The 21,469-nt window shown below is 40.7% G+C and overlaps 1 protein-coding gene across 1 annotated transcript in view; it reads right to left on the bottom strand.

Annotated features, from left to right (window-relative positions):
- The window catches only part of LCK (LCK proto-oncogene, Src family tyrosine kinase), a 59,303-nt gene that overhangs the window by 33,316 nt on the left and 4,518 nt on the right, over positions 1-21,469 (bottom strand). Inside the window, exon 2 of the mRNA XM_075264687.1 lies at positions 4,873-4,970. Within this exon, the coding sequence (XP_075120788.1) occupies positions 4,873-4,970 (98 nt within the window). The remainder of the gene's footprint in view (positions 1-4,872; positions 4,971-21,469) is intronic.

Raw genomic sequence — 21,469 nt, 5'->3', positions numbered from 1 at the left:
GGCCACCAAAAGAAGCGGGATAGGAATTCTTGTGTCTTCTGCACTCCCTTATGACCCCCTATCTTGGAGTCGTGAATTAGTTTTAAGACTTCTAGTCGTACTGCTTCAGGAACATAGAGACGGTCCTCATGGATCCACACCTTGTTCTTGAAGACTAAAGATAAATCATTGGGGGGATGTGCCAAGACTGGGTCACTTGTATAGGCTTCTCTTAGCTTCCCCAGCAGGTCTGTGTTATGGATCACCCCAAAGAATCTTGATTCAGGGAGGATAGTCTTTGGTGGCTCTGCAGGAGAGGATTCAGTGGAAAACATTCTAGATAAGACGTCGGCCTTACCATTCCGAGAACCAGGCCTGTAGGAAATTAAGAAATTAAACTGATTCAGGAACAAGCTCCATCGGGCTTGACGAGGACACAGACATTTGGCAGATCTGACAAATTCTAAATTGCGATGGTCAGTTAAGACCACTATTTGCTGTGTTGCGCCCTGTAAATGATGTCTCCATTCTTTGAAAGCGGCTATGATCGCTAGGAGCTCCTTGTTTCCTACATCATAATTCTTTTCTGATGAGGTCAGGCGTCTTGAGAAGTAGGCACAAGGGTGTAGCATGTCTTTTTCCCCAACTCTTTGTGACAAAATGGCTCCAATTGCACAATCCGAGGCATCCACTTCGACAATGAATGCACGTTCCGGATCAGGATGTATCAGTATGGGAGCTGTTGTAAATTTTGTCTTTAGCTGAGAGAAAGCTTCTTGTGCCTGAGTGGACCAGACGAAGGCTGCTCCCTTCTTTGTTAATCGGGTAATTGGTGCAATTATCTCCGAAAAATGTTTGATAAAACGTCTATAAAAATTGGCAAATCCCACAAACCGTTGCACCTCCTTCACATTTTTGGGAATGGGCCAGTCCATGATTGCTTGAACTTTACTAGTGTCCATGCATAGTCCTGAGGGAGAGATTACATAACCCAGAAACTGTATTTCCCTTTGATGGAATTCGCACTTCTCCAGCTTGATGCAGAGTTGGTTGTCCCTCAAACGTTTCAGCACGGTCTTCACGTGATTTTGATGTTCTTCTAACGTGTTGGAAAAAATTAGAATATCATCAAGGTAGATGACAACAAATAAGTCTAGTAAATCTCTGAAAAGGTCATTGACAAAGTGTTGGAAAGTTGCCGGTGCATTACAAAGACCAAAGGGCATGACCATGTATTCAAAATGCCCATATCGTGATCTAAACGCTGTCTTCCATTCATCCCCTGGTCTAATACGAATAAGATTATAGGCTCCTCGGAGGTCTAGCTTTGTGAACACTTTTGCCTGATGGACTCTCTCCAGCAATTCAGGAATCAATGGGAGGGGATAACGGTTCTTAATGGTAACCTTATTCAGCTCCCTGTAGTCGATGCATGGTCTAAGGGAACCATCCTTCTTTTTAACAAAAAATATGGGTGCGCCTGCTGGTGATGAAGATGGACGAATAAATCCCTTTGCCAAATTCTCATCAATGTATTCCTTGAGAGACTTCAGTTCTGGTTTGGCTAAAGGATAGATGGTTCCAAAAGGTATAGCCGCACCTGGTAACAACTCCACCGGACAGTCATAATTGCGGTGTGGCGGGAGTTTATCAGCATTCTTCTTATCGCAGACATCAGAAAATTCTGCATATATGGATGGCAGTCCTGTAGTTGATTGAGGATTCTCCTCTGGCTTGCTCTGGGGTGGTTCTGAAAAACACTCCTGTTGTAAAGACTCAGATGGGAAGGATATTTTCTTAGTCTCCCAATCAATTATAGGGTTCTGTGTACGCAGCCATGGCAGTCCCAGAATAATAGGGAAATGTGGAAATGAAATTAGAAGGAAAGACAGGACCTCATGGTGATTAAGCTCCATGACCATCTCCAGGGGTTCAGTCTCATGATCCACCGGCCCTGAGCTCAGTGGAGAGCCATCCACAGTTTCCATAACGATAGGGGACCGCCTTTTTTGCAGTTTCACCCCATGTTTTCTGGCAAAGTCAATGTCCATAAAGTTACCATTAGCTCCAGAATCGACCATAGCTTGTGTGGATATCCACTGGGAGTTGGCTAAGAACTTTACAGAAATAACACAGTGGGAATCTTTGTTCTCCTTCCCTATACCAGGTGCAATGGAGTGAGTAACTGCAACCACAGGTGAAACATGTTCAGAGCACACGGATTCCTCATCTGAAAACTCTGGTTCGACTACTGCGGCAACAGTTTTGCGCCCCCGGTGGGGACAATTAATGAGGAAATGATCATTTTTCCCGCAATAGAAACATTGGTTCTCTCGAAGCCTACGTTCCCTTCTTTCAGCATTTTCACGTCTCTGCATGCTGTCTACTTGCATCAGCTCTACTCCGGATTCCTGTTACCCTTTCTCCTGGGAGTCTCTGGTAGTTGGAGCTGAAACAGAAGTATAGCTGTTATTATTACGGAACCACAAGGAGCCCCATCTCTCCTGTTTACGTTCAGCCAATCTAGTGTCAATCCGGATACAGTGTTGTACGAATTTATCCACCTCAGTGGGGGCTTCAGCACGTGCCAACTCATCCTTTATTGTCCCAGAAAGTCCATTTCTGAAGATTGTAAGCTTAGCAGCGTCATTCCATTTAGTGTCAATTACCCACCTCCTGAATTCCAAGGCATATTCAGCTACCGAGCGTTTGCCCTGGCGTAGTGCTAGTAAAGTCGCCTCCGCTGCAGCCACTCGGTTGGGGTCATCAAACACTTCACTCATAGCTGCCAGGAAGTCTTTTAAATTACTCAGCCGAACATCGTTTGTCTCGATGAAAGGGCTAGCCCAGGCTAATGCTTTATGTGTCAGGAGCATGATGATGCACAAAACCTTGGATCGGTCTGTGGGGTAATGCATGGGATGAGCTTCAAAAAAAAGTTGGCACTGATTGAGGAATCCTCGAAATTTATCTCGGTCCCCACCAAACCTAAAAGGTGGAAGTGGCAGAGTGGGAAGGGCAGATGCTGTTCCACCACGCTCTTGGGACTCCAGTTTGACCACGCGGTCAGTGAGATCACGTACCAATTCCTGCAAGGTTTGAATGGCTTGTCCATACACTTGAATGTGGTGTGTAGTCTGATTTTCCAAAGCCGTATGTTTGGTCTTGAAGTCACGCACCTCACTATGAAGCTTGGACAGTGTACCATGCATCTGGTTCACACGATCCTCCAGACTCTTAATCCCGGCAGACTCCATATTAAGGCTTGAGTATCCTGTTACGCTACTGGTGATACAGCTGGAATCCGATAGCCAGGAAGGACGGCAGATGCCGCGGAGTAGGAGACTTGGTCAAAGGATAGCCAGAGATCGGTACACGGAGCGGGTAGTCGGTGGTAGCCAAGGAGTCGGTACACAGAGCGGGTAGTCGGAGGAAGCCAGGAGTCGGTACACAGAGCGGGTAGTCAGATGAAGCCAAGGAGTCGGTACACAGAGCGGGTAGTCAGATGAAGCCAAGGAGTCGGTACACAGAGCGGGTAAGCAGGAGAAGCCAAGGTATACTGAGCAAGAATACCTCAGAGCTAGAGGACTGGGAACAAACACAATACTCAAGCATTGTTTATAATATGCTCTGGCTATATATAGGGCCAAACAGGAAACAAGATGGCTGCCAACAGGAAACAAGATGGCCATGGTCATGAAACAATACTCGCCATATTAACTGTGGGCAAGAGTCAGGGAACAGCAGCCTCCAGTGGTGGGAGTAGTAATGACACTTGAATAGCGGCCACCAGTGGAGATCCTTGAAACAGCATCTTCACATGATGATGAAACAGAGGTTCTAACACACAGATTCTGACATCAATTCTCAACACTGTGTTATAGAAATCTTAGGCAAATGAGGCAGTTGGTGCACTGGGGCAAGTCTTCAGCTCTTGCCAATCAGACCGCTACCATCTTCTGTCTGAGAGAGACTGAGACACTGACACAGTCAACCAGCCTGAGAAAGCTCTGCCAAAAAGGACGTTGTTAAGGTGCCGGGTATGTGTACCCGTTGTTTACTTGTAAACCCTATTTTGTTAGGAGGTCAGCAGTAGGCTGATCCCCTGGTTAGTGAGGGAAGAAATTGTTTAGTAAGCCGCAGGACAGGCGTAGGTCTTTATTTTCATTTGTTTGTTTTGACATGCGGAGCTGCTGAGCAACACTACCTGTACCTGTAAGCTTGTCTGCTGCAATAAAGACTGCTGTTCGGAAAGAAATCAGAGCTTCTGAATCCCCCGTACATCACAATATGTAAAGGTTTAAGATAGATTGTCAACATTTTTGTTAAAAAAATGGATCCTATGAAGAACTCCTTTAAAGGAACAACAGTAACTGGTCAGACAGAATGTTTGATACTTTCTGAAATATTTCTTTGTACATTTTATTGGTACTTTATCAGTAGATAGCTTTAGCATTTTGTATATATATTTTTAGGCCCAATTCACAATGTAACTTTTGTACTATTTGTTTTCATAAGCCTTTTTAAAAAAACAAAAAAAAAAACAACATAAACATTAAGGAGAGAATTAGTTAATACAGATCCTAAGAGTTATTTCCATAGCCTGATGTTTGGGAGGACAAGCACTAATTGATGATATAAGATGTTGATTGATATAAGATGTTGATCAGCGCTCATTTGCAAATGCCTTTTACTCTGGCCAAGACAAACCACGTGGGAGAGGAATGATTTCTACTGAATTTGTTCCTCTCCAATACAGTGTTATTGGTTGTATGTAGCACATACCGCTGTATAGACAAAGAAGTAAGTTAGCATTAACTGAAGATTAGATGTTAAGTTAATTTTAAGCTTAGATGTTATCATTTGCATTTGAGTTTTTATGTGTATACTGACCTGTTTTTTCTCTCGAGGAAGATGGCAGTTTTCACACACATCAAAGTTTTCCATCCAGTCCTCATCATACTCAGAGCTGCACCCACACCCCATTGTACCTGCAAACACAAAAACCTTTAAAGTAAATGTAAAGTGGGTGTTTTGTGTAACTACTGATGAAGAAGGAAATATATATATCTTTGTACCATGTTATCCAGTTGATATAAAACATAAAAACTAAGAGTCTTCAGCAGTTGGTTCCTTTTAATGGCTAACTGAAAAGATGATGACAAATAGTAAGCCTTTGGGACCATTTAGGTCTCTTCATCAGGCATGGTATAATGCAATATCTGAAGAGTCATATCTTTACATACCAAAGGACTCTGGCTTCTTTAGCTGTTTCCTTCCCTCTTTATTTCAATAGCTCTGTTTTCATCACTTGTCTCATTTACCATTCTGTTCCTATGTCCTTTTCTGTATGAGTATGTGACTCTTCAGATATTGTATTATACCATGCTTGATATAGAGAACGAAGTTGTCTCCAAATCTTGGTATTTGTCATCTTTTTTTCAGTTATCCATCTCAATATTTATCCTTTAGACCACTAAATAGGAATCCACATTCAGCGTTGTTTTGTGAGCTCAAAACACACATTCTGTTTTATTGAAAATGGCTGCCTGCCCTGTTTCTCAATCAGCTCACAAATTAAAACTTATCTTTTTTATGAAAGAGGCAGAGCCATGAGGGTGTATTTTATTTTTAATTTTTCTCATAACTGTATTTTTCGAGTTCATTCACCTTTTTTTTTAAACTCGTTTTATTGAAGAAGATATAAAGGAACAAACAATACAATCAGGAGAGTGCATACACAATATAAAATTAAGGAAAAGAAAAGGGTTCCAAACAAACAAAGATCTGCCACAGCGCCACCCCAACCCAGGCCCGACCATCTCGCACAAAAGAAGTGAAGCAGGAATGAAGCACCTCAGCGTCTGCATAGAAACCCAACATAAGGGGGCTACAGCCTATTCAACAAGTCTCTCTCTCAGGATTCAAGGGCGCCCAATGCTGAGCGCAACAAGGGGGCAGAGTACTGGGTAAGAGGAGAGTCACACCACGCTCCCTAAACCTAGATGAATTTCTGGGGGCAGCCCTGACCTTTATATATAATCTGGTTGAACGGAAGGATCGAGTTAACCAATTTCCTCCATTGAGACACAGACAGGGATCGTGAGGCCATCCACCGCAGGGCTATGGCCTTCCTGGCGTAAAATAAACACTCCCGAAGGAAAATCCGAGTATGATACAGCCACACCTCCTCATCCAGTACACCGAATAGACAAACCTTAGGAGAAAATGGGACAGGGCAATTTAAGACAGCTGTCAGGAGATCTACCACCTCCCTCCAGAAGTCATGTATAACCGAGCAACTCCACATCATGTGCCAAAAGTCTGCCCGGGGATGCAGGCACCTAAGACAATTTGGATTCGGCAGCCGACCCATCTTATGAAGACGGGCCGGGGTCAAGTAGCATTGATGCAGAATAAATATTTGGATCAGCCTGTTATTGGACGAGGGTGAAACATACAGGGGAGATTCCAAAATATCCTGGAATGTCTCATCCGTCAGCTTAGGAACATTAGTGCGCCAGCGTGTCAGAGCTGGGGGCTCAGATGTGGATACCTTGGCGTGGATTAAATGATCATAGAGAGCCGAAACAAGGCTCCCAGGACCCTGAGAGCGCAGCACACCAATCAGCGGATATTCGGAGATAGCACTCGGCTGGGTGGGAAATAAAGAGGAGAGAGCATGGCGTATTTGGAGGAATCGAAAAAATTGGTGGCGGGGTATCTCACAGGAGACAGTCAGAGAATCAAACGAAATGAAGATTCCTTGCACATACAGGTCCGACAGGGAGGATGAGTTCATTCATCTTTACATAGTTTAAAGGGGCTCTATCAGCAAAATTTTGCTGTATGAGCCCACATATGCGTGAATAGCCTTTAAAAAGGCTTTTAAAAAGGCTATTCAGGCATCGGTAATGTTATTTTAAACCCCCGTTCCCATTTTAAAATAAAACTATAAAAACATATATGTAAATCATACCTTTGCATGTACAGGGGGTGGTTGTGCACGATCCGATGTCATCTTCGGTGCCGCCTTCCTCTTCTTTCTTCTTCCAGCGACGTCTTCCTGTCCTGGCTCTTCTCCGCCTTCATCTTCTGTTCTTCCGGCGGGTTGCATTCAAATCACGCGCATGCACAGTAGCCCTCCCTCCGGAGTGCCACTGTGCACGCGCCAGTGCCATTTTTGTTGTAGTTCTATGTATCGCTTAGAACTACGCGAGCATGCGCAGTACGCTCGCCAACATCTTCACTCCGGAAGAACAGAAGATGAAGGCGGAGAAGAGCCAGGACAGGAGGACGTCACTGGAAGAAGAAAGAAGAGGAAGGCGGGACCGAAGATGACATCGGATCTTGCACGACTGCCCCCTGTACATGCAAAGGTATGATTTACATATATGTTTTTATAGTTTTATTTTAAAATGGAAGCGGGGTTTAAAATAAGATTAGCGGTGCCTGAATAGCCTTTTTAAATGCTATTCATGCATATGTGGGGCTCATACAGAAAAATTTTGCACATAGAGCCCCTTTAAACTAGGGGTCGGCAACCGTCCATGGCATATATTGCTGGCACGGCAACCTGCACGGGACCTTCATGTAGTAAATGAAAAGGGAGCATCCCTTCAGAGCTCTGCGAGAGCTGAGGTTTGGGACACCCTTCTCTCCCTGCCCACCAATGAGAGGGGTGAGGAAAGCCCAGAGGCAGGGCTTATCATTACAGCACAGGGATCCTGCCTGGACCCTGTTGTCTGCATCCTGCAAAGGCTCCCTCAAGAGGAGGAGGAGAGCTCCATACAGCAAAGTGGAAAAACCAACAGGTACATGGGTTACTATTAGTATTAATGTCAGGCATTTAGGGTTATTAATTTATTTTCAGTAACTTCATGTGCCTCCCATTAATAACAATGGACCCCATCATGTCCCTTGCATTAACCCCTGTGTACCTCACATAAGGGTTACTAATATGTGAGACATATGGGGGTTCAAATAAAGTACCTCAGTGATGAAGATACTTAATTATTACCCCCATATATCTGACATATCAGTAACCCTTATGTAAAGCACATGAGTTAATGTTAAGGACATGATAGGGTTAACAAAAAAAGTTGCCTACCCCTGGTTTAAACAATGATACAAAAAGATCTTCTCAATCTTGTAGAAAACATTCGGCTTCTGAACGTTAATACTAATTTGCTAATTAAGAAACTGATTTTTTTCATTTTAGTTATTTTCATGTTCAAATAAGTATCTTGAAGAAATGTTCTTCAGGATTATAAAGGGGGTTCTCATAAAGACAACCTGTTTTTAAAATTAAGTCAGCGTACATTTTCCATTGATGTCATAAATTTGAGCTGCCACTTCCTGGGTGGGTTGTCTCCCCTCGTAGTGGGACCAGTTCCCGGCTGGCTTCCCCAGGCATGATTGTCCTTGTGCTATTGAATAAACATTCTACCTACTCTGAAGGGCCTTTGTCCCCAGTTTCCCTTCTCTTCTCATGGATTTGAGCTTCCTAATGGCAATCTTTGCTTTCCCATCCCTTGATCGCGATATGTGTATGCAACATCTGCTATGTATCCCTGCCCAGGGGTGTTCTGCCACATAACTTCTTCAAGATCTCATAACTTACTATAATAGCCTTCCAGGTGCATTTGGGCCTCCCTGATTGATTAATTAATTAATTAATTTATTTATGTAATCATTTATTCATTCAATCATTCATTCATTCATTCATTCATTCATTCATTCTTTCTGCCAGGATTCCTCGTCCCAGCTCTTGAGTGATCCATTCACTCAAAGATCCCCAGGTACTGTTGGTCGCTCCTTTCTCAGTTTTATATGCTGTCGTGGAGACATCAAGTATTTGATACCAGCTGCCCCAAAACCCGCTACCTGGAAATAGGGTATTTGCAATACTTAAGGTTGTTGTTTTCCTCAAACAATTGTATAAGGTGCGAGTCTTTTCTATTTTTCTTGTTGTGTCACCTCAATTGAGACAGTATCACGCTATGCACAGCTCTTTGCTCTCTTTTTTTTAATTTATTTAGTGTAATGATTCAGGAAGAAAGCAGTCAAGATAATCACAGGGAAAGCAGGTTGCCCCTTCTCCAAGTGACTGCATATGACCTGCCTATGTGGGAATTATGTGTACACAATTCAACATACTCACTAACCAATAAAGAATCCAACTAATGCCATCCTCAGGAAATGATTGTGTCAGGTCCTAATGTGAGTTGCAGTGACAGCTAGCCCTTCTGTGCTGTGGAGACCCAATGATCATGGTGTTTCTGTAGCATAGTGGGTTAACACAGCTTGTGCTCCAGGTGATGGTCTTAGGACTGGAGCCAATCAGGTCTTAATGTTGGCATTTGGACTAGTAGCTCTTAGATACCACTAAATGTGATCATCCCCCAGAAACCCTATGATCAACAGGGAAAGAAGAGATCATATTCTGTGCTAACTCTTCATATTGGAATGCTGCTGTATTGTCTCTGCCTGATCGGGTCTCTGCACCACCTTCCGCTCGCACGCTGTGGCGCAGGAGGCATGTTCAGTTTGATATGTTGCTTAGTGATTTAGTTGCACTGTGTGAACACTGCTCTATCTCAGTAATTGAATTTCCATCACACCCATCTCTGATTAAAAGTAGCAATTGTAAACAGAGTAGAGATAATGACATAAGGACATTTATTATATAAGATAAGGACATTTATTATATGTCCTTATCTCTACTCTGTTTACAATTGCTACTTTTAATCCCCTTATCTGTCCTCTAGGGGATGGACAGCTTTTGCTATCAGCATAAAAAGGTGTCAGTATACAATCAGTATGTGCATCAGTCCGTTTTAAAGTCTCAAACTGAATTCAAACAGACGTACTGATGTGTGAACCAAGCCTTAGCAACTTCTAGGTCAATCACATAAATGAGTCACAGCAATTTAGGCCACGCTTTCACATGGTTAGTATTTTCCATCAGTATTTGTAAGCCAAATCTAGAAGTGAAACTTATGTAAAGAAAATGCATAGTGTGTTTTGGACATACTTCTGATTTTGACTTACAAATATTGACGGAAAACATACTGTTGTGGCAATTTTTTGTGACGTTAAGCACTCTTTATTAACAACATCATATAGTACAGTTGGGTGAACCGAGGTGACTGCGGCACCTTCTTTCAATGTGTCAGGGCACACCTGCCCTTAGCCCACCCACAGATTAGGAGCCAGCGGTGAACACGCATCTCCAATGACTCCCTCTGAGCAACCACGGGCAAGCCTTTGCGATTGCTCAAGTACATCTGAACCAGGGACTAGCATAAGTCTGAATTTCACAAGCTCAGTATTTTGTCAGCATTTGCATCAGTATTTCCAAGGCATAACTAGAAGTGGAAACTAAACAAAGAAACGTATAAGAAGAATTAAGACCTATTTCTTGTTCTGGAACCTCTCTTGCTTTACAAACACTTACTGCAAATACTGACCCATGTGAATATGAGAGGAGAATGATCTGAATATTCCATTCTGTATTTGATATTATTAACAAGAGAGAATATAGTATATAATAGAAGTTCAATATTAGAGAGAGACTTCTACTGGCAATAAGTGTCATTTTACCCTACTATAGATGAAAAGATAAAGACAACACTATCCATTATGGGGAAATGAAAATTATGAGACACAAGATCACATAAGTGACAAAAACACGAGATATACACAAGATTCACCATACAATCTAGTGTGTGTAAAATTATATATCTACCCTTATCACCTACTTTGCAGTTGTTACAAAGAGGAAATATGAACTAATACACTTTCACATTGTGAATTTATCACATGATGACCACTGGCAGATCAGTACAACTACTGGGCGCAAGGTCAATATTCATACTAACTGCGTTCCTACATATACATACTTGGAACATTTGTCTTGCAATTCTACTTCTTGAGTCTGCCAAAACTATGGCAAAAACTAAAGGCCAACGATACATGATAAAACCTAACATATCCATCTATAGATGTGCATGTATATTATTTGCTTATATCGCCAGAAGAAGAAATTGTTATTCTATGGGACACAGTTAGCTTAAATTGTGTATCTTGCTGATATCCTGGATTTACTAGAATGTTCGGTAATACCTAAAAATCGTCTTTGCCTTATTTCTACTTTTAATTTATAATTATTTCTTATTATTTATTTTATGTTTTTTTCAAGGATAGACAAACTCATGAAAGTAATGAGCAAAACTTAAAATAAATTTCTACCACTGTTTTTAGGTCAGTCAGACCTCAGTTCTTTCTCTACTCCTACTGGTCTTGAGAGATTCCAGATTTTTCTGATGTTTTATTTTGGAAGTGTGCCGGAAATGATTTTTATTCAAATTCTAAATGCGATCTCACGTTTAATCTGTAATACACAGTACATCCAATATTAGGACGATATTGTAGTCTGCGTACAGACAACACAAACTTATACTGAATGACAAATGAAAAACTACAGGCAGGATAATATATACGGTCAGGTGATGATCCCTGGCAAATCTTGTCCTATGTTTTTAGTCAAAAACACTGCAATAGAATAAATATTTATCTGACTAGACAAACTGGATTGGCCCTTGGTTTAACATTTATAGCTAATCTCAGTATTTACTCTGTATAATGTCTTGTGAATGGAAAGACAAGAATGGAACCGCCAAGAAGTGTAGGGAAATTCTTCACCATATAAGTTTTATAAAGCTTTTTGGGGTATTTTTGTTCATTCTTTCTTAGTATGTAAAGATCAGTAATATGCATTGAATTTCCTTTGGTTGCAGGAAGAGTTAACAACAGTGTGATAAACACATGGACACACATTGTTAGTACCCCTCGTTTAGTGAAAGAAAAACCCATAATGGTCACAGAAATAACTTGAGTCTGACAAAAGTAATAATAAATAACAATTCTATGAAAATTAGTAAATGAAAGTCAGACATTGCTTTTCAATTAAACATAATTAAAAAAAAACAAACAAAAAAAAAAACCCCTTATGAAACAGGCCTGGACAGAAATGATGGTCACCTTAATTTAATATTTTGTTGCACAACCTTTTGAGGCAATCACTGCAATCACACGATTCCTGTAACTGTCAATGAGACTTCTGCACCTCTCAGCAGGTATTTTGGCCCACTCCTCATGAGCAAACTGCTCCAGTTGTTTTGTGTTTGAAGGGTGCCTTTTCCAGACGCCATGTTTCAGCTCCTTCCAAAGATGCTAAATAGGATTTATGTCAGGGCTCATAGAAGGTCACTTCAGAATAGTCCAATGTTTTTTTCTCTTAGCCACTCTTGTGTGTTTTTAGTTGTGTGTTCTGGGTCATTATCTTGTTGCAAGACCCATGACCTGTGACTGAGACCGAGCTTTCTGATACTGGGCAGCACATTTCTCTCTAGAATCCCTTTATAGTCTTGAGATTTCATTGTACCCTGCACAGATTCAAGAAACCCTGTGCCAGATGCAGCAAAGCAGCCCCAGAACATAACAGAGCCTGGTCCATGTTTCACAGCAGGGACAGTGTTCTTTTCAAGATATGCTTCATTTTTCCATCTGTGAACATAGAGCTGATGTGCCTTTCCAAAAAGTTAGATTTTTGTCTCATCTGTCCATAGGACATTCTCCCAGAAGCTTTGTGGCTTGTCAACATGCAGTTTGGCAAATTCCAGTTTGTTAGCTTCAAGTTATTTCTGTGACCATTGCGGGTCTTTCTTTCATTAATTGAGGGGTACCAACAATTTTGTCCATGTGTGTACCTCTAGGTAATGTACCGATGCATGCAAGTGAAGTCAACCAGAATAAAGATCCTTTATTTATCTCAGAGATAAGTGATGCTAGATATAATATATGTTAATAAGGAATAAGAGTTATAGTGTACTGATTGTACCGCTAACTCCTATCTCATGTTTATGGCCAGATTATAGGATTATGCAAAAATCATCTGTTGCTATTTTATATTAGAAAAATATGCACATTAAAGTAACAACAATATTAAAGATGTACCAATGATTCATGGTGGCAAGGTACAACACTTCGGGATTGTGTTAATGCCATGAATGTTAATCCATATAGAGCATTAGCATCCGTTTATATGTATTAATCTGCAAATAGAAGGTAGGCATATCTTATATCATCCTCCCAGGCTCAGCCATTTTGTGAAAACCATCAGAGGAAGTTGCCATTTTATGCTGTAAGTAGTTCACAATCATTGTATAGTATACTGGAGTCTAAATACATTCCTGTTAATGTTTACAGCAAACAATGGACACAAATTTTGATTGAAAATGAAGCAGACTTTGCATTGATATGACCCATCTAAGGCCAGATAAAGCACAGCTTAGTATACATAACCACAATCACTGATGTGGTCAATATTAAACCTAAGCCACACAAGACACAAGACTATTGGTATAGATATCCTAGCTTATTTGAAATGGTTGATGGACTTTGCACATAAAATGTGTGTGTGTGTATATATATATTTTCACAGGCTATATAATATTAGATATATTAGTAGACATGAAGATTTTACCTGTTAGAAGAAAGCTGTGAACAGTTCCACTTAGGGTATGACAACCATTGTACCTATAAGATGTCTTCCATGTATATCTTCTACCTTTTCTCCTTTTTCCTCCTTACCACACTCTTCGTCTTTATGTTTCTCCAAGGATAGACCTATCACCAGTATTAAATATCCTTTGGCATTTTAAGTTTTCATTTGGCTTTTTGCAACAAATTGCTTGCGTTTTTCTTCTTTCTACAGCAAACTCTTATCTCCCTCCCCTCCTTTTCTTTTACTTTGCATCTGTTTCTTTCCTTCTCATTGTTACCTGACTTCCTGCCCAAACCTAACTCTAAACACCCATGCTACAACCACAAACCCATACTGATGATTGTATATTGTGCTGTAATAATATGTAGTACAAGCCAAGACTAAAGTTCTTACACTCTGTTCGGCCTTTGCTTGAGTGTCTTTGACCAGTAGTGTCCACACTAAAAATGATCCCTAAAGCTCCCTAAATGTTCACTACCAAGTAGATGTGGCTTGATGGGTTGTTTAGGTTGTAGTCATATTCATTCATGTAATCATATTCGGTTTTTCTATTTTGTTATAGGAACAGCTGGGAATCAATCTACTACATGATATTCATTAATGGACCGCAACAAAACCCTTTGATTATAATAAGGTTTATTGGGGCTTTGTTATGGTGTCTGTCATTACGGTATGCCACACCAAAAAAAAAATACAACATTCTCTTTTACTTTTATCATTAGAGGGGTTTTCAACAGATCATCTATTGCCTGTCATAAGACCACACAGTCCAGATTATTTTTTAAGATTGATATCAGATCAATAATATAGTGTACAGTTTTTAATGTTAAAAAAAATGTCCAAAACACTGGGCGTACTTTTAGGGAAAGAAAGACTAAATATTAAATTTAAAGTAAAAATCTGAAGACGGATCAGAGTAGGAGTAAATATGTTAGTTCTTTTGATGTTTTAGTTCTTTTAATGTACAATTTCCCCTCTTCAGACACCTTTTTTTTTTGGAAACCATGCAACACCTTTAATTTTACACTTCATCCTCTAGACCAGCATAAACCAGAAAAAACACGATTGACTCATGTGCTTATATTTTAAAGTAATACAGTGTTCTAGAAGAAAAATCAAAGATACATGTAATAACACCCTCCCACTCTGTGACGCACTATTATACCACAGGAACAAGACAGTTTCCATGAATTGACCTAATGGTACATTGCAATGATGAAATAGCTTTGCCTACGTCATTACTTGCAGGTTCTGGCTACATTATACAGAGGTAACTTTAATCCTGGCCCTTTAACCACTTAGATGGTGCAATCAATGCCAACCGTTACGTCTAAGTAGTTGGAGTGAGGAAGTGGGCTCCCTCGCCTCTACATTGGCCCCTTACAATGTAATCACAGGGTACTGATGGGTTTCCATGGCAGCTGTGGCTGCCTCTAGGTCTATTAGGCTTTAATAGGCTGTCAGTTTCCTCCAATAGGCATATGGCTGTATTGCAGTGTCTTATTAAAATAATCATATAATCAAGTTCCCTAGTAGGATTTAAAAAAAAAAAGAAATTAATTTTGTTTTTCAGTAATCTTTGTTAGGATTTTAAGCATAAATATCTTAAAACAATAAGAACAAAAGAAGCGCATAACAATGGCGCCATACGTAAGAGGTGCTAAAGTACAATTCTACGTGACATTATGCAAATGAGTTTCCGGCAGGAGCTAGGACATATGTCAGTAAGAAAAACAATATCAATGTAAGCCCCACAAATTAATAAGCAGTCAACAATGTGCAAAACATAGAATCACACTAGAATAAGTATATAAGGCACATTACCAAAAAGAAGTACTGTACTGATCTTAGAAAGGGTGTGGGGGGATAAAGAGAAACATAAAAGTGAATGGAAGGAAAGAAAAGAGAAAAGGAGAAGGGAGAAAAACAGGCAGGAAGAGAAGATATATTTCGACAAACAGACCTCACTTAGCCACACCCTGTCTATCAGATACTAGAATGTCTCTTACATGTGTGCTGTCTGCTTTTCATGGACTCACAGACATTGAGAAACATATGAAATTATTAGAAAAAAAAAGTTGATCAGTTATTGCCAACCATGAATAATGGATCATCCACGGACAGCTTACAGTCCACAAATTAGTGGGGTGTTGTCCCTGAACACTGTGGACCTTAAATGTCTACTGATTGTGGATGTGTGACTGAGGCCTAACAAAAACAAATTATGATATGCACCCCAAAATGATATTATTGTGCAAAAATTACAAAATATTTTAAGGGATGTTTTTGTATGCAAGCGAGCCTTGTCTTTCCACAAGACATTGATGTCAGGTTAACGGCAGCAGGTTGTTGACTGGACTTCATTGGAGGGAGGCCACCAGATGCAGCATGTCCATAATCATAAAAAAAAAGTTACATACTTATTATTGTGTGTCTCACCGGCAGGTCTTCATGTCATCATAATTAATAAAGCATTGCACAAATCTCCACCAAATCAACACCACACTTTCTGTTTCTATTGGTTGTACGCCTCAAAACTGCTTGAGCAACACGTCCTCTCAGAACTCTCCTCCTATCTCTCGTCCAACCTGCTCTTTGACAGACTACAGTCAGGCTTCAGACTCTATCACTCCACTGAAACTGCCCTAACAAAAGTCACTAATGACCTTCTAACTGCCAAAGCCAAGCGCCATTACTCTGTCCTCCTCCTCCTTGACCTCTCCTCTGCCTCTGACACAGTCGACCACTCCCTATTGTCTGGGGCATTATCATACAGGCCCAAAGCCTTATGGTAGCAGTAACAGCCTGTTGCCATACAGGCCCATAGCCTACTACCACAGGCTTTGGGCCTATATGGTAATATCCCAGACCACGTGACATCTGGGATATTACCATATAGGCCTGAAGCCGGCTAGGATTAACATGAGCACAAACAGAATGTCATGCATTTTTCCCCCTCGGCTTATACTCGAGTCAATAAGTTTTCCCTGTTTTTTGTGGTAAAATTAGGGGGGTCAGCTTATATTCGGGTCAACTTATACTCAAGTATATACGATATATGGTTTTCCCAGACAGGAGACTTTGAGTACTGTACATGCTTCCAATGAGAGGACAAATCAGAGTAGAACAATATCCAGGAAAATAACATCGCATGCATATAGCAAATCTCTGAACATATTGTTTGTGAAATCCTGAAAGCCATTGCTATAGTAGGAATTTTGGATTGGTGAGATGCCAATATGGCAGTTTCTGTTATAACATTTTAAGTGTGGTTGTCATTTTTGGATATATCTGATGAAGTTATAGAAATCATCGTTCAATTGATGAATTATTGGTGAGCACATTTAATCAATATATTTATCATCTTTTTGTAGACCATATTAGTATATTTATCATCTACCTGGAAATTCTTTACTAACATTGGAAGTTTGTTGTAAATTTGGACTATTTTTTGGCATTTTAATGAAGATGTTGCTATAACCGGATGGGCTTTGTGGCATAATAATAGAATTATACCTATACTCACCAGACCTGTATATGATATTAAATATTGTTGAACAGGCAGTGATGTAATGAATGTATGAATGTATGAAATCCTGTATTTTGTTAGTATATTTCAAGTTTCTGATATTGACATTAATTTAGAGATTATCAAGATATATGTGATGTTATATTATGTTTCCACTTGTTTCCATGTCTGGTTTGATACTTAGCACTCTTTTACTTGCTCTGACCACCCATTTCCTCTCTCTCACATTTATTAGTTATTTTCACACTAAGTATAAGCAAAACCACAAAGACAATCTCATGACACATAGTTATGTTGAGGGTTATACATAAAACCTCATAGATAAAGAAAAATCTCTAGTTTTTTTTTACTTTCAGGGACAGAGTTTAACAGGAAGAAGCAACTTAACAGAGTTGTGAAAAGGGTGTCAGTAAATCTCCCTTCAAGTCTGCTCTGCATAACTTACCATCAAAGCAGAAGAAATAATCACAATAGGCCATGAAACCAGGCCATTCAGCTTGGCTCCATACAGAGACTTCAACCGGGGAGAGCCCTTCAAGGGGTGATTTACGAATGGCAAGTTGCGACCAAATTGTGGGTGGCCTTTATTAAGGGCATGGTCTTTATAGAAGGGCACAGCTACATATATACAGACCCTTTATAATAATAGACCCTAGATTGTTACTGGTCAATTAAAATAAACAATTAAGCCATTTTTAATTCCATCATTTAGCGATCACTTTATTTTTTGGCAACACTGTATGTGTGTGTATATATATATATATATATATATATATATATATATATATATATATTGTACATCATACATTTTATCTATATAGTGCCAACATATTCCGCAGCACAAGTTGTAGGGTTCAAGTACCAACCAAAAGATACATTACAGAGTGATAGTCAATTGAAACAATGGGACTGAGGGTCCTGCTCGCAAGAGCTTACAATCTATGAGATATACAGTATATATTGAGAGAAAGAGAAATGTATTGATAATGATTTAATATTAAGTAATTGCTAAAGACTTATTTTAATATTTTTTCCATTAGGTATGTTTGCTATCTTGCCAAGCTTTCTCTTTCCCTGTATAATAGTACAGCAGATGTCGGGTATTTAAATTTGGAAGCTGCTCAGAAGCTGAGACTTGACACTAATACCTGCGAGAAGTCAAAAACGAATATTGAAAAATGCCTTTGGTGGGAAGGGATTAAGCATGCAATGTACTGCATATAGAGATCTCTTTATATACAATACATTATGGAGGCACAGTACAATACTATTGCAGCTTGTTATAAGAAAAAGCTAGCTACTACTGATTGAGCTGTATTGAAACTCATAGAGCTTGTGGCTCAATCAGTAGAGTAACAGCCTTAAACATACCTGACCCACCCAAATTAAAAATGCCCTCACACAGTGTAATTCCTTCTTACTGGCCCCATACAATATAAGTAGCCATGCCCCTGTACTTATAAATAGTAGTCCCCCTTATAAATAATATGTCCTGTTCACAGCTAACTGCACCCTTATCAATAATAATTATAAGGTGGTCATTATTTATAAGTAGAGATTACTATTTAAAAAAGGGGGCCGAGATTCCTTGCTTACAAATAATAATGTACCCATATCAATAATAATCCCTACTTATAAATAATAATGCCTCCTTATAAATAAGGGCCCTGCTTATAAATAGTGTCCTTTATTAGTAATTGTCCCTCCTTATAAATAATAGTCCCCCTTATTATTAATAGTACCCCTTTATAAATTAAAGTACTACCTTATAGTTCTCCTTTTTAAATATTAGTCCCTATTTATAAGTGATAGTCCCCCTATTATATATAATAGTTCCCCTTTATTTATACAGGAGAACTATCATTTATAAGGAGGGGAACTTTTATTTTTAAGGGGAACTATTATGGGGGAAACTTATTTTCAAGGAGGGTTTTTTTTCATGGCTATTTTACATAAGGGGAAAACTTTTATTTTTAAGGGGGCTGGAGGGGAACATTAAACCATGGGGGGAGTTGGATGTGGACATTAAACTGGGGGCTGCTGGAGGGGGACATTAAACCGTGGAGCTAGCTGTAGGAGGACATTAAACTGGGGGCAACTAAAGACAGACTTGTCACCTACAAGCTACCCCTATGGTTTAATGTCCTCCTCCAGTTTCTCCCAGTTTAATATCCCCTACCAAATTGCCCCCATTTTAATGTTCCCATTCAGCAAACCCCACTGTTTAATCTCCCCCACCAGCCGCCCCAGTTTAATTTCCCCCTCCAACTGCCCCCAGTTTAATGTCACCCTCCCAGTTTAATCTGCCCCAGTTTAATATTCTTCTTCATCTCCCCCAGTTTGATGCCCTCCTCTATCTGCTCCCTAGTTTAATGTTCCTCTTCATCTCCCCCAGTTTAATGTCCCACCTTCATCTGCCCCCAGTTTAATGTTCCTCTTCATCTGCCTCCAGTTTAATGCCACCTTTTATCTGCCTCCAGCTTAATGCCCCCCCTTCATCTGCCTCCAGTTTAATGTCCCACTTCACCTGTATCCAGGCTAATGTCCCCCCTTCACCTGCCTCCAGTTTAATGCCGCCCTTCATCTGCCTTCAGTTTAATGCCCCCCTTCATCTGCCTCCAGTTTAATGCTCCCCCCTCATCTGCCTCCAGTTTAATGTCCCCCCTTTATCTGCCCCCAGTTCAATGTCCTCCCATCATCATCCCCCAGTTTAACATAATAAAACACAGATACTCACCTCTCCTTGTTCCCGTACCACGCTGTGCGGTCTCTTCAGGGAGCTGCAGGCATGATGTGAGTGATATCATTACATCGTACCTACAGTTCCCAGGGGTGGATCACACAGCTCTCTGCCCTATCATAGGCTTTAACTGTATCGGTGTGCATTGCATGTCAATACAGTTGTGAGTAGAGCTGTCCTGGACAGAAATTCTGGTGCCCAAATCCAGGGCTCTGCACAACCTTAGGGCCCGGTGAAAATGCACCGTTTTCCCTATGGTTAAAGCGGCCCTGTTTGTGAGCATCTACCTAGCTATTTATCCATCTATCTAATTATCGATCTATCCAGGGGTGTAAGTAGCAAAAACTGGGCCCCCCAACAAACTTTTCACTTGGGGCCCCCCATGACATAGAACCCCCTTTACTTGCCCCCACACAGTATAACACCCCAGTGGACCCTCCACAAAGTAGTATGGCCCACAGTAGCCCCTCCACACAGTATTATGTCCCATAGTGACCGCTGTACACAGTATTATGTCCCACAGTGGCCCTTCATACGGTTATTATGCCTCACAGTGGCCCCTGCACATGGTATTATGTCTCATAGTGACCCCTGCACACAGTAGGAATCGCAGGTCACATCGGATCGCAGGAGAGATGAATAACATTGGTTTTTATGTTCCCTGACTTCCCCTGGGCCTCTGATTATTATACTCGGGTGTCTGCCTCCCCACATGGTATATAACTCCCTTTTTCTGGCCCACCACACAGTATATGACCCCCTTTTTTTTTATCTCCACAAGGTATATGACCCCCCCCTTTTTTTTACCCCCTTCTCCCCGGTAAATGACTCTGCTCTTTATGGCCCCCCACAATATATGACCCTCCTTTTTATGGTCCGCTACAGTGTATGACCGCTTTCTTATGCCACCCCCACAGCATAATATGACCCCTTTTTTGCCTCCCCACAGTACCCGACCCCTTTTAATGGCCCCCACATAGTATCTGACCCCTTTTTATGGCTCCCACACAGTATCTGACCCCTTTTATGGCCCCCATACAATATATGACCCAATGTTTTTTTATCCTTCCATCCACAAACACAGCATATGATCCATCTATTTATGGCCCCCACATAGTTTATGACCCTCTTTTATAGCCCTACACACAGTATTTAATCTTTTTTTTTTTTAAATCCCACATGTAATGTATACCCTTATACCCCTACACAGAGTAGCAGATGATAACCTTTACTCACCTGTCTACATTCCTGTCCAGTTTGCCCTCTGCTGTTGCCTTGGGTGTGTGCTGTGGCCAGCGCTGAAGTTTTTCAGTCTTGTGACATAATTGTAGCACCGCCTAAAGGATTCAGTGGAGGGCGACCAGGACAGGAGCGTGGACAGGAGAGAAAAAAGTATCTGCAGCTGCTTATTGCAATAATACAATAAGTGGCTCCCAATTAGAAAATGCCACCCCTAACTTTATTCCCTGAGGCACCACCTAAATCCATTGACTCATGTCATTGAAGTTGCCAGCCTCTGATCAGGCCCATTCATTTGGGCTGTCTCAAGCCATGGACTTTGTGGCTTAATTAGCATTGGAATCCATGGCAAATTGAGAAGGACACTTATTTTTTCTGCCTACACAATATACAGTAGAACTGCATTCCAAAC

This window comes from Leptodactylus fuscus, chromosome 2 (assembly GCF_031893055.1).
Source record: "Leptodactylus fuscus isolate aLepFus1 chromosome 2, aLepFus1.hap2, whole genome shotgun sequence".
NCBI lineage: Eukaryota > Metazoa > Chordata > Amphibia > Anura > Leptodactylidae > Leptodactylus > Leptodactylus fuscus.
This window is presented reverse-complemented; position numbering and strand designations above follow the sequence as displayed.